Here is a 14,809-nt window from a genome sequence, read left to right as displayed (position 1 = left end):
AACTGGTTCAGAGAAGTACCTCACATTTTGATTTATGCTACTCCACAGTGGACAGCAGGAATGCAGAGCCAGGCTTGTGGGACTCTGAAGCCATGGTCCCCGACAGCCTTTGACAGCTTCCTTCTAACTGCTGGGAGACTGGTGCCTACATTCCCCGGGCTCTTCCTAAGATCATCTTCATACAGAGCCACAAAACCACTAATGGAGCGCAGTTACGTGAGCCACTGGGCAGAGCTAGAGTCAACGGCGGAGCTGGAGAGATCACCCGAGTGAATCCAGGCTGGAGCAGCCTTGGTACAGGGGCACCTCCTCATGCCGGGCTTTTCAGTTCTCATGACCCACACCCTTCGGGACAGGGGTGGTGGGCAGGCAGGGGGAGGTGACACGTCCCTACACAGCCGTGCACGCGTGTGGCCACTGGTGAGTCCCCTGAAGCATGTGTAGGCCAGAAGGACTCAGTGTCTGGTTCTTCTTTATGTGGGTGCCTGTTCAGTGCACGTATTTTATCTAACGTTTAGAAGGGAAAGTCTGCATGGGCTTTCTCCAGGTAGTTTCAGGAAGTGCGAATCAGAAGCAAGACTCCAAATGAGGCGTCCAGGCTTAGGATATTTTCTGCATACAGGTCATACTTAGCTACTGAGAGGAAGAATCGCATCTCCTTCGTAAACAGGCTGAGCAGGACTGCAGCTAATGTCAACTTGCCTCCAGCCGCCCACTTCAGTCATCTCTTTGAAAACAGGGCTTTCATCTTATTTTCCCTCTTATCTTTTTTGTTTCATGTCTTCAGAAATATTTCTCATTTTCATTGGGAGTTTCTTCTTGATAGTGCTAGTATTGTTTATAATACAATAGGTACTAAATATTTAATAACTTATGCTTCATTTGTAAAGCATATATCTGCTACAGTGCGATTTGGAAAGAAGAGGGGCCACTGTTTCAAGATTAAGTTAGTTATCTTTACCGGAAATTGGTGTTGATCTCATAGAGTAGGTACCACTTGCTATTTTGGTCAATAATTCATATCTGTTTAATTATTTCTCAGTAGTTGCAACTTTTGCAATTTCTAGATAACACAATGACTGAGACAGGTTTATTGTGATTAATACAAATGTTCTCCAACTTATGAAGGATCCACAGTAATTTTCAAAACAATAGTGAACATAATTAATCATGGTAAAATTGATGGTGCTTACATACCAAATTCTGTCAGATATGTTATTGAGATAAATTATTCTTTAAGAAAAATGTTGAAAATGTAAGAATTTTCATTTTATACAACTATGTTTAATTATACACAGATGAAATATGGTAAAAATATCTCCTACTCAAGTGGTTGTACATTAATTTTGAGAGTTTATCACCATGTGGCTGTGTATGAAACATTTATTTTATACATATTTATCTCACTTTCCCTTAATAGTTCAGCACCACGACACTGCATTCTCAGAAGAACATATAATTTTATAATAGGGAAAATAAGAAATCCCTTTGCCTATGGAATAAAGTAGAAATAAAAGTATATTTTTTTTAAAGAAAAACTTAAGAGTCCAGGCAAAGCTAAATGGATTAATGCCTGTCAACAAAAAACAACCAGTCATTGATTTGTGAGAGGTTTATGGGGCCAGTAGCCAAATGAAACTAAGGGTCGTGTGAGTGTTCATTCAGCGCGCTCTACTTGAACTTCAGGAGCCAGCACCACTGAACAGGTTTACTGTTCTACTAGAGGCTCACCTTCAGCAGCTGGTTTTTATTGAAGGCCAGTCCCTCAGAGAAAATATTAATCTAATAACCGACTCTGCGTCCCAGCAGAATGCCAAGCGCTCCTCCTGAGGTATGTTCTCCTTCCTGTTCCTCTCCAGGTCCCCCGGCCCCTGAGGCAGGGTGACAGACACACCAGCTGCTCCTACTGGGACTCAAAGAAGCACTGGTGAGCTTGTGGGCCCTGTCCTGGCCACTGCATGTGCTTGGGCTGCTTACCTCAGAGGGCCATGGGCAGAGGAAACAGGCTCAGTGTATTCCCAGCGGAAGGAGCTCCAGATAGGAAACATTTGGTTCCACCTGGCAAAAATGGCTCATTCTATACAGCAATATGCCTGAGGTAGTTCTGGTCCTTCCCCTCTCTCATCCTCTTTGCTCCATTCCCCACCACTTCTTTTTCATGGAAGCTTTCCTGTGGGATCCCGGGAAATAGGGCTAACAGACCAATCCTTGCTGACCAGCACTGGTTGCTCCAAAACACGCCAGGAACTTATCAATGGCGAGCCACATGTCTTTACTCTTCTGTCTAAAAACACTGCCTCTCAATTTGGGTAGACTTCAGCTTTGGTGAGAAACCCTGAATGAGCCAAAGCTTTAAAGATGACAGTTTGTGCACATGGCTGTTCAGGCCTAAACTTTACCAGTGTTATAGGTACGGTACACTGGCTAAGTTGCCTCATGGAGAACATATTCTTTCAGAGAAAGTAAATCCAGCAGCAGCACATGCTGTGAGGACAATCCTTTTAAGAGTATTGTGGAGCAAATAATCATGTAAAATCTGATAGGACTTAGGGCATTTACTCTGAAGTTGTATCAAGACCATATGTTACCAGTGGCGACCTCTTCGAATGCATAATTAATAACACAACCTCGGTGACTACCTGAGAGACCTAGGTAGAAAAATGAATTAAACCAGCAGAAATAGACCCTTGGAGGATTAGATAGCATTTAGCTAAGGTCACAAGGGCAACTGGATTATGAGTTTCAGGTTATTCCTCACAGACAGCTGGCTAGATGACACAAGATCCAACATATTCCTAGAATTTATAATAAATCTCTCTGAAATTTTCAGTTTGAATATCTAGGCATGAAAAAGCCTGCTTGGTTATATTATCAAAAAAAAAAAAGACAAACCATTTAGTGCCAAAAAGTAGGAATCTACATAAACATGGAGATGAAGAACAGACAAAGAATGAAAAGAGAAATAGAAATAAAATAGAATGAAAAGGAAGAAAGAATTAACAATCAAGAGAGCAATTAAATAATGGGTAAAAAGAGAGAAAAAGGACCCAGGACATAAAAGCCGCACGATGTAATGAGGGCCCAAGACCAGAGATGGACACAGGTTTGACCACAACACTGACCCAGATCCTAAGGGAACAAGAACACAGCTGGAGCAGGGAGCAAGAAAGGGAGCACCCGCAGCACACATTATCTCTCCCCTTACATGTCGGCGTCACCCGAGGGCTCGGCTTCCTTCACAGCATCCTTGTCCTGTTATTTGGTTCCTGCTCTCTCCGGGTGGCTACTAACATGCAGCCCTGGACGGTTCTCAAGTGGTCCCTCTCTTTGTTCAATGCCTTTTCCTGACCACAGGTCTTTCCCTCCCCACCTCACCCAACTTCCTAGGACTCAGATCATGTTGTCACCTGCATAAAGGCTGTCAGCAGATGCGGGGACACAGTCCCTCCTCCTTCCGTGGCCAGACATGACTCACACAACCTTCCTCTGTCCACATCTCCTCCACCTCCTCCCTCCGAGCCCTCATTCCACTTCCACCTCCAGTCATTCTTAAATTCCAGAGAACAGCAAGAAGACCCATGCGTTTGCTCTGGGAAAATTTATCACTTCTCACCATCTGTGTTTAGGGTGGTCATTTTCCTATGAATTGAAGGTTTTATGATTAAGTGTGGTTTTACTTATTTCCACAAAAGAAGATACTGGGTATTTTCCAGGTACAAAATATAAGAACAACTTATTATTGCCAGATCTATGTCTTTCTTTGCCACAGTGACCCCTTGGCTAGAGGGAGCCATGTCAGACGCTTCAGTTGCTCTGTGACTTGTCCTGACACAAGCCAGTGGTGTCCTGTATTCGCCTTTGGCTCCGTTCCTGGATTTCTTTTTTCATGGGCTGTTGTGTTCATGAACCAAATGGCTTACATGGTGCCTGCCCATCATATAAACTCTACATTCTGTACATTCTGTCACCACCTTCACCTTTAATAATTGCGAAGGGAGCCTTCTTTTCATATTCTCAAGACCATCAAATACAATGCCGTGTATGTACTGAGGACTCATGCTTTTCTACTGAGTGACTTCTAGAGCCCTCTAGAGCTGCGTGTACCACCCTGTGGGAAGGCATACCACGCCTCCATTATTCAGGCAGGACATCCTTTGTACATTCCTACACAGCTATAGCCATTTACTCTACATTTCTGTCCCACGACCTTGAATACTACTTGATAAAAAAATGTTAAGAACGGCAGAGTTACAGATATGCCTTGACCCTTGATGCCAACTCAATAACAGAATATTGTCGCACACACGAAGCAACCTGGCAGACAAAGGGCATACCATGTGCTGCCAACACCCGGTGCTCACCTCTTCTTCATTACCAACACAATTCCGAGGAAGAGAATGACGAACAGCAAGATGCCGGCGATGACTCCCGCAATTTTAACCGTGTGGTCTGTTTGTTTCTCGGGTTCTGGGGCAGGTTTTGGAGTGGCAGCACCTGAAAATGAAAGGAAATGAAAAAGGACAGAGAGTGGGTAAGTGAATAAAGACATTACATTTTTAAAACTTTTGCTGCAGTGAACGGAGTAATAAGAGTTATCAGAGCCAGCAGACAGACAAGCTTTGATTTTTTAAACAGCTTTCACATGCACTGAAAGGACTGTAATTGTTCGCGTTGTTATTCAATATTTTACTAAACCCTAGCACACCCACGTCTGACCCTTTTATAGGAGACTCTTCTCAAATACAGCTTTTAAATATTTGTATTATCTCTCTTGGCTCCTGCTCTTTCTGTCATTTAAAAACTTGCTGGCAACACAATAGCGATTCCTAAGCCTTTATCCAAATTTGATTTGCTGGAACATTTTCCTCAATTATTTTTCATAAATGAAGCAATAATTCCATAACATATTAGCCCAAACACCTGGAAAAGTGAGATAAGCTCATTTACCATGCATTTTACCAGCAATTGTTTTTTGTCACAATAGAGGTTTTTCCCCTTGCCTTTGGAAATCAAAATCGAGGTCACATCTGGTAGGCAAAGACTCCTCCTAAGCAATTTATTCAGAGTGGGAAGCAGCTGGTGATCACACCACTGGCACCCACATTTAATATCTGTTTAAATGAGATAACCGCGGCCTTGGAGTGGCAGCCACATCTCTGCTCTCCGGGCCACCCGTTCCCAGCACACTGCGGTCCTGCTCAGGGTACAATGTGATGGGACGTCAAATCTGGGTCTACTGAGACGTCCATTTCCTCTGCTAAACGAGTTCGGGATGAAAAATATTAGGACTGCGATGTTCAATTCATAAAGGTCCTCTGCCTTCCTCATCAGGAAGTGGCGGCACTGGCCAGCTGAGCCCGAGGCACCCGCTCAGGGCAGACAGAAGAATGTCAGAATAAACCTCCCATCTTAGGGTTTTCCTTGTGCTTTTCTTGGCGAAAATGTCACCCAGAGTGAACATTCACGCCAGTTCCTTCTTGCCTTCCACTGGGCTTTCCACTCATGTGTCCCTCACTCTCGTGTGCCCTGGTGCACCCTAACACGAGCCACAGCCCAGAGTGGGGAGGCAGGCTGTCACTGTCCCTCTTCCAAGCAGAGGGACAGCTGCTCGTCAGCACACCGATTAGGAAGAACTCTCCTGGTGAACCTCAGAGCCCATTTTTTTATTTCTGACAATGCCAAGAGTACGTCTTGCTATTTTATTTGTGTAAACATCTCTCAAACCAGTTGTCTACTTAAATGTTGAAAGCATTAGTGTCAATTATCTTTATAATGACCACATCTGAAATACACCTCTCTGAGAAACCTCCAGAACATGGAGCTGGGCAGTCCATTGGGAGGAAACTGTTACTCCACTAATTGCTAAGAAAAACCAAAAGATAAAATGTGCATGTGACAAGACAATGAACTGAAATTGTTTAAATAAAAAGGAATGCATGCAAAGAGAAGTAACATTTTAAATTTAGAAACTGAAAAAGTCTAACATTTCTCAGTTGTGATTTTGTGGCCAATTTAAGAAACATAACTTTTAGAAAATAAAACAGGTTTTATTCTTCCAAATGCTAACATACTGGAAGCCATTCCATTTATCTTCTTAGAGATTTGTTCTTCAAATCTATTTTCTAAACATAAATGACTTATGGCTATTTTTGGGTAACTAAATTATGTCAGTTGGGAAAGAAAATGTTTGGAAAAATTTTAGGTTAAAAATTCAAACATGAACAGTGCTGTGATACAAGCCATACCCTGCAGAGGGAGAGAAGGGCACAGCTTGCTGACAGTGACTGACCTGCTCCTACTACCCAAACCTCAGCGCCCTCACTCCAGCACTTCATTGAGGCCCCGGGGCAACGGGGAATGGCTTTTCTACTCCGACACAAGGACAGTGTCGCCGGCACCCTCTGCTTTGGGAGGCAGGCAGCACATTCTCATGCAGCCCGTGTGAGCTCGGCATTACCATTCCTCAGGACTCACTTTTAGCTCATTTCCCACTGCAGGTCAAGAAAATGAAACGTTCTCTCCGACTGACACAGCTGCGACGTGAGTATGGTAGCAATCATGCAAAGTGGGACAGTGACTCAAACCAGCTGGGACGACTGCCCACAACCAGACTTCTGCTGGGCTCGGGCGCTTGGGTTTATTGGGGCTCCTCTGGAGGGTCAGGGACTTAAGCCCAGGCTGGGTGACAGAAGCCACACGCCCAGCCCACTGGATGAGTGGCACTGCCGGCCTGGTCTCCCTGTGGGCACAACAGTTCTACCTCTCTCTGCCCACACACTCAGCCCCTCTTGCTCTTCCTGAAATGGGCACTGACCCCGCAGGCTCTCTTCCCCCACTTCCCTTTCTCTGGAAATCTGTGCCCATGCTTGGGAGCTGTCCGTCGGCTTTGGACAGAGGACGATCTGTGGCTGAATGTGGCTGTAGTGCCATAGTTTTCTCTTGCTCACCCACATCTATGAACTTGCAGTAAAATTTACAGACTGCTTGGCAAGAATTGTTTTTGTCATATTTTCCCCTCTGTATTGTTTGCTTCTTGCCAGGTTTCTAATGGTACAAAGTTCTGTACTTGTTTTTCCCTCTGTACAAATTCTAATTCTTCATAGAAAGGGTTTTTTTCCCTCCCCTTGTGTGCATTGTTTAAAGAATACTGTGCACTTTGTTCTAATGATAACAAGCTTTGATGTGCGCATGTGACTGTGGGCCCTGCAGTCACTGAGAGACTGAGGGGAGGCGCTGAAATCATGGTGCGTGGTCCTCACCACGCTCAGCCTATGGACCCTGCCATGAGTGCCGGCTGGTGATTTACTTTTAATGACCAAGGCTATAAAAAAGGGCAGTATTCCAGTCAAACTCCATCATTTAAGGTTTCAGATCTAACCTCTATAGTGAAAAAATTTCAGAAGGTAGGGAATGAGTATCCAACGTGGTTTATGGCTGGTTTGCAACTTGGCAGAAAACAGCTTTGGCCCAGTGTTTGGTGTTAAATTAAACACCAGCAGCAAGCCGGGCGGAGCACAGGATGTACTCAGCCGCCGGCCGAGGTCTGGCCCAACTCTGGCTACTGATCTGGCCACAAAGATTTCCCTGGAAAACACAAAGGGACTGGACCAGAGGCCACGAGGGCCACCACTGCCGCCTGAAGCATGCCAGGCTGACCTGGAAAATGAAGAAAACATCTGCAGTTGGCGTCATTCCACATGTTCTCCCAGGCACCCAACTGTGCCCTGCACGGTGTTCAGGGACACAGCAGTGGGCACTCGGGCCAAGCTGAGGCCTCCGTCCCCAGGGCCGACATCCGGGAAGCAGAAAGAGCTGAGAAGCGTAAGATGAGGCGGGAAGCCTGGTGGGGCTGGAATGCAGAGAGCTGGGAGGGGGCATGAGGTGGGGGCCCCACTGCTGAGGGCGGGAAGGGGTCTGCCTTTTCCCTGCTTGAGTTGGGAGCTTTTGGAAGATGTGCAAAGCAGGGATGCAAGCCCGCTGGTACTCCACAGGGCAGCAGGGAGCATGGCAGACTGCAGAGGGCACAGTGGGAAAACAGGGACGTCAGCTGCAAGGCTGTCATAGCCAGGCAAGCAGGTGGCTATGGGCGCTGGAACGAGGTGGATGCATTCTGACAGTGGAACCATAGGTGTTCACTATGGAGGGACAGTGTGTCTAGGTCCAGGTTTCTGGCAGGAGTCGCTGGAGAGGCAGAGTGGAAGCTTGGAGGGGAGGACCATGTCAGCAGAGCTACCCACACAAAGGAGGTATCAGGAGGCAGCTGGACAGGCAGGGGAGAGGGTCTGGGCTTGGGAAATGCATTTCAGGGACATTATCCAGAAGATGGAGAAGTAGCTGGGCACGCCTATCGGGCCAGGCAGGAGAGTCACAAGTTCCAGCCCAGCCCGGGCAATTTAGTGACCTGGAGAGAATGAGTGTCAAAATTTAAAAAAGGGCCAGGGAGGTAGCTTATTGCAAAGACTGTGGGTTCAATGCCCAATACCAAAATAAAAGAAGGGTGGAGGAGCTGTGACCCCCATTTAGGAAGTGAACACAGAAGGGGGGCGGGACCAGAAGGAGGGAGGAGGGAACCCAGGGGGAAAGGGAGGTCCAGGTCAGCACAGACCGAGGGAGGCTCCTTACAGAGGCACTTACTAAGGTGGGAGAAGCTGCGGCATCGCTGACTGTGGTCCAGTGCAGAGGGAGAAGCTGGCGATGCCGAGGAGAGGAGATGACGCCCTAGGAGGGAGGGCAGGGAGGGGGGCCTGGGCCTGGGCAGAGACCAGCCACACAGGCTCTGGAACACTCTCCACTCAGTCAGGATGAAGACAGGCAAGAGGAGGAGAGGCAGAGGGCGGCACCTTTGTGGATTCCGACCCCAAGGCGGGGGAGTGCCAGGGACACACACAGAGGCTGCAGTAGATGTGGGTGCAGCCCTCCCAGGGCGGCGCCTCACCAGGTCCTCTGAGGTCCCGGGCTGTGCAGGGAACCAGAGAGGAGGCCGAAGACCAGGCTGGCCTGCTGCACGAGCCACCACAGAAAGCAGTGCAAGAAGCCCTGAAGTGCCAGAGGGGACGGCAGGGGCTGTGGCAGGGAATGTGGAGGACACCGCATGGGCCGGGCCGGGCTCCCCGTCTCCCACCAGCTCCACTCTCCTGACCCCCTGCATGCTGGGCAGGGGTGGGCGTGGTGGCCTAGGGCAGAACAGCTCAAACTAAGCACAGGGAGTGCCTCAGGGAGCAGTAGGCAGGCCCAGCTCACTGAGCAGGAGGGAAGGGCTGCGGAGCAGCTGAAGCCCGAGGCTTCCCAGACCAGGCAGGGTTCCAAAACTGAGCTGAGAGCCACAGGAACAGCACCAGGGATCGAGCGGGGTGTGGCCGGAGCAGGGCGACACTCACACAGACAGCACCTGAGCGGGACCCAGGAGCAAGCCCTCTCCAACATGCACAGGGCCCAGGGCAAAGCCAAGGCCACAAGCACTCCTGGTACCTGGGGACAGGGACAAGCGGAACTTCTGAAGAGGGGGTGGAGAAGTCCATGGGGGATAAGACATGAGTAGAAAATAAACGGTGAAAACATCTAAGAATATTGCTTCCCAAGTGTGTCAGACAGCTCAGTCCCAGAGAACATTCTAGTGAGGTGTGGTGGCACACTTGTAATCCCAGCACTCTGAGAGGCTGAGACGGGACCATCTCAGGTGCCAGCCAGGGCTAGGCAACTTGCCAACATAGGGAGGCCCTGTCTCAAACTGAAAACGGGCTGGAGTTATAGCTCCTTGCAAAGGCCCTGGGTTCAACCCTAAATACTGAAAACAAAAATAAAAATAAAAGTAACATTCTGCTTTTAGAGGCTACTGTGAGAGTCCGTTTACATCTTGTGGCTCAGAGAATTAAAACTCCCAGTAGTCTTGGTTTTTCCAGTTGCGCATCAACATCACACATAATCACAAAACGTCTCCAAGATTTTTCATTTAAATTGCCCATCTCTGTTTCCCTTCCTGCAAATGCAAAGTCAATCACTACTCCTGGAATAATCTACTTTACGTATTATTTGTAACCTGATTATGTTCTCAAATTTATAACTCTTTCTTTCCTCATTTCCTCTCTGGGGCATACAGAGCACGTAAGACTTACAAGTAATAATCAGAAATGTAGTTTTTCATAAAAGACTGAGATACTGGATTGTTTGATATGTTCTCTAAAAATTAATCTACTTTTTTGTTTTTGTTCTAATTTCATGTCAGTTAATGCTCTCATCATTGATGCGGTTGAGGCCCTGTGCAGAAGATGATCCATCAAAGGCTTATCACTCGCTATCTGCACAGTGAAAGTCCCGAGAGAACTGCTAGTGCTATTACTGTTCTGATGAAATACTTTCTTTTTGCCATTTGAACTTTTCAAATCATGGTCAAGTAATAAAATGAGGAAACAGCTTGCCAATACTAAGATATTACCTTGCCCACCTTCCACAGGAAGTGGGTAATCAATCAAGGGGAAGTGAGTGGCTGCTTGGGACACTGATGCTTTTTTGGGGATGACTTAGCTAAGAGTGGAAGTTTCCAACAATCTGTTTGAAACCAGGCTCTGAAGTCCTTAAAATTGCAATCCACTGTCCCGCCAGGTCTCCTCCCGACTTTACGCTTTAGGCCACAGTCTGGCTGACACTGAGCCCTTAATTCTTCCTGCTGAAAAACTGTCTGTAAAACCCCCTTAGACCGTCTACTGCTACCTGAAATTTGTCACTCATTTCCTTATCAAAAAGCAAGACTTAATAAATTCCATATGCTTGCTGGAAGTATCAATGTTTTTGAGGTTCAAAAAATGTACAGAGCCTGGCAAACTGCACATGGCTGTGGAGGTATCCTCTGTGTGGCCTGAAAGCTGCACAGAAGTGGCCCCTGGGCTTGTTCTGTGGCTGGGGCATGTAGGGGTCCTATCCGCCTCAAGCTCCCATTTAGCAGGCATTCGGTATTTCCTTAATGACGTGCTGTAATATTCGAGGTTTATGTCAACTGTGGTATTCTGCTCATTCTAGAAGACTCTTCCATCACAGAGAGTGTAAGAATCTCATGCTGGGAGCCCATGAAACATGCATGTGGCTGGGTTGGGCATAGACTGCAGGTCTGAGGTCGGACCAAGGAAGCTACAGTATGGTGAGCCCTGAGGACCTTCCCTCCCACAACACGAATCACAACCCAGCACTGGGGGCACTGCTTCTACACCTGTGGTTCTCTGGTGAAGTAGACACAGACTGGCAAAAAGAAGAAGTTAATTACGTTATTACTTTAGAAACACCTCCTGATTATTATTTTACCTTGGGATCTGGCCAATTTCTACCACCATACTACTTGAAAATATCCTTTACACCATACAGAGGCAGACCTGGAATAGCGAAACCCTCATTTATGATCAGATCCAGTATGCAGGGATTGGATGACACCCATAATTGTAAAGGACTTTATGATGACCAACTGTTCAAGTGCTGCTCACTTAGGAGGGAAGAAGGGTAACCGTCTGAAGACCTACTATGCACCAGGAGCCTTATAGGAGGTATGAGATCTACTGCTTTACAGATGAGGAGACAGGAGACAGACGCTGCCGCCATTGCCCTAAGTTGCCGGGACAGGAAGTCGTGGGTACAGCCTGCAGCTGCAGGCTCTGACTGTGAAGCCCCCACTAGGAAAGAAAAAACTGGGGTGACGATTGCTAGCTCTGTAAGGCAAGACTCAAATTTAAAGTGATCTCCACCAGTTGCACAGAGAAGAGCCTAACGGAAGACTGTAAAGTAAAACTTCAGAACTGTGCAGTAAGAAAGGAAACATCCTGAAATAAAACTAAGATAAACATCTGAGGACTTTGCAGGGCAAAGCACAGGAAAGAAACGTGGTAATGGAGTTAGCAGGGTTCTGAGGCATTCCGAGATGACAGATGCTGGCCGGGTGGAGTCTTACAAGGAATCACAGAAAAGAAGCCCACGCGCTGGACAGGGTAGAAAAGGATGCTGAAGAAGGGGAAAAGGAATTCGGCGCATTTATCTACAAGGAGAGGACGGTCTGGCACCTGACAGGGTGTGCCACTGGAGACTTCCAAGAGCAAGCGCCACTTCTCAGCGTCTTTGACTCCCAGTGACCCACAAAGGGCCAGTCCTTGCTGAGCAAATGTCTCAAACTTGGGCGTTCTGAAGAGAACCATGGGGCCACATGATCTGCACATGGGTGTAGAAAAACACCTCTAGGTGTGTGAGTGCGCGTGTGTGCTGCAGGGAACTGGAACCCAGGGCCTGCACGTGCTAGGCAAGTGCTCTACCTTCAGCACATGAAAGTGATGAAGAGCTTTGCTCTAACGTTGGGGTGAGGAGCAGGGACACGTCAGGTTCCCACTCACCCTGCCCAGCCTCCAACAAGGCCAGTCCCGCTCCTGACTGGCAGGCTGCAGGAAGCCGCCTCCTCCCACAGAACCTGGCACCTCGCTTCTGAAGTTCTCTGGCGCAGCACTTCCCAGCCACAGCCCTGCCTTCAGTGCTATGGGCATCTCCTTTCTATCACGTACAAACCCAGGGGTCCTTGGGACAAACCGGTTGTGTTCCCCTCTGAGCTCCTGCCAGGTGTCCACCGCACAGGTGAGGACACGTTTGTCAAACCAAAGTCCTCAGAGGAAACCTTGCTGTACTTTCCTTCCTCCCTTATTGGCATCCTCTCTCTGCTTACCAGATCTAATTTCTATTTACATGAACATCTTCAGACACTGGGTGATGGATGTAAAAGGAAGTGAAACAGAGGGAAGAGCGGAAGTGGAACATGAAGACTAAACTCAGTCCACTTCCTGGTCTTTCCTCTGAAGATGCTCAGGACCCACAGGGAGGTCCATGAACAGGGGGGCGGGTGGCCTCCCTTGGCCATGAAGCTGACATGGGGCAGAGAGGGCAGCGTCTGAGCACAGACTCGCTGTGGAGGCCATGGGGCAGCCAGAGAAGCCTTGGTTTTCTCAGTTCTGCCATGACAGATAAAAGTCCTTACCAGGAAATTTACTGGCCAAACTCTCCTCAATGACAAAATGAAATTAATAGAAAGAAAGCATGAAAATAAATACTAGTGGCAAAATGTTCTAGTCCCACTAGTCACAGCAGTGAATTATCTATCCATCAATGATGGGAAAGTTAACTGGGTACATACCAGGGAGACAGGAAATGAGTAGCTGTCAAGAATAAAGTGCTGTGAACTCAATACTTGTAATGACTGAGTGGATAGAGACCATTTCTCATGTTCATATGTGGAATTTGTTTTAGAAGTCTTTAAGTTTTTGCTGAGAGTAATTAGAATGGTCTGATATCCTTGGAAGGGGAAAACAGAGAAGCATCTATACGATTAGGATAACAGAATGCAAATTAATAAGAATAGTTTTATCTAATACAATGCTTTCTTGAATGCTATAATTCTGCCTCGGAACATTCTCTGACTTCCTTATTACCTGCAGAAGAAGGCAGAAACGTGAATAATTGCCTTTAGGAGGACCCCACAATGGCCAGGAGACACACGGCACTCACTGTGAGTGGACGCCACTTGCGGGCAGGTGTTCCGTTTGTACACAGACAGACACCAATGTCTAAAAAAGTATTAAGATAGGGTGAATCTACCCAATTGGCAGTGTCATAAAGTTCACTTTGTCTCTCATCATGTTTGCTGTGACACACACACACACACACACACCCCTTCAGTAAAAGTTAAATCACCACAAACACAACACCTGCACAAAATCTCAGACACAAGTCGGTATGTCAATGCATTTTGATCAAGAGCTCTAACGTGAATAAACTATGTTATTAATTAATAAGAAACCCTAATAAATAGTTGCCCCATTAGCAAAACCAGTAAGTAAATTACACATCGTAAAGTGAGCATCAGTTACATCGCTCCAGTGATAGAGCCTGGATAACCACTGGGACCAGTGGAAACGCTCGTCAGAGGTGCTGACAGATGTGCTAGGCAGATGCCATTTATGGCTCCAGCCAGAGCCAGCCTCATCTTCAAGTACTGTTTCTCAGAGGCAGTTACTTACTACCTTAAGAATGAAGACAACATGGAAAAATCTCATGGCTATGCCCAAGAAACTGCTTCATATTTTAGCAACTTGGTACTCAGTGTCTAAGAACGTTGTTCCGTGAGCCAATGGGTCATCTGTGTTAATGGATTCCTTTAAAGGTCACTCTTTCACACTTTCTTTAGAACAGATGTGACTCAAGGACTAGTCTGAAGAAAGGTGTTCACATTGAACCAAGGACAATGGGGGACACAGGAGCCCCTGTGGCCAAGACAACAGGGGAGCCTGGGGGTGTTTTCAGGGCTCTGGCTACAGGGAAGGACAGACCTGGTTATTCACTGCTTTGAGCCATTGCTGCTTCAAATGAGTAGTTGTGTTTGCAAATGCAGCACCTGTCTGTCGCCATTGTCACCAGCCTGGTGACAGCCTAGGTCCCGCTGGTGCTGTTTCTAACCCCAGCACAGGCAGATGGGGCATCTCATCGGGGGCAGGGCTTGCTACGAGTCCTGACCTAGGACAGTGATGTCCTATGATGGTCAGTGGTCTTGGTGACCACAGCATCCACGTGGTGTTAATGAAGACAATGCCACGTGTATGCACCATGAGAAATCCACTCTCTCCTTAGAAGTTCACCTGTGAACCTCTCTGAAGGGCTGCAGGGTCAAACTGGATGTCTCCAGGGAGTTACTTAAATCTTCTGAAAGTCTCCAGGACCATAAAACAATCATATATGACAGTGAAACAGCCACACAAGAAGCGTGTGCCAGGTCCTCTGCCTTGGTCTGTGCTCAACT

At 47.2% G+C, this 14,809-nt stretch overlaps 1 protein-coding gene across 14 annotated transcripts in view; it reads right to left on the bottom strand.

The window, feature by feature from the left end:
• Positions 1 to 14,809, bottom strand: part of Ptprm (protein tyrosine phosphatase receptor type M) — a 675,227-nt gene that overhangs the window by 217,534 nt on the left and 442,884 nt on the right. For all 14 annotated transcript variants that reach the window (XM_087189931.1, XM_087189938.1, XM_087189934.1 and 11 more), the window contains one exon: positions 4,362 to 4,494. In XM_087189931.1, coding sequence (XP_087046057.1) covers positions 4,362 to 4,494 — 133 coding nt within the window. The remainder of the gene's footprint in view (positions 1 to 4,361; positions 4,495 to 14,809) is intronic.

Source organism: Heterocephalus glaber, unplaced genomic scaffold (assembly GCF_053883595.1).
Source record: "Heterocephalus glaber isolate CG9 unplaced genomic scaffold, H.glaber_assembly_v1.0 deba00000331, whole genome shotgun sequence".
NCBI classification, from domain to species: domain Eukaryota; kingdom Metazoa; phylum Chordata; class Mammalia; order Rodentia; family Bathyergidae; genus Heterocephalus; species Heterocephalus glaber.
Note: the sequence above shows the minus strand (reverse complement) of the source record. Positions and strands in the feature narration are given on the sequence as shown.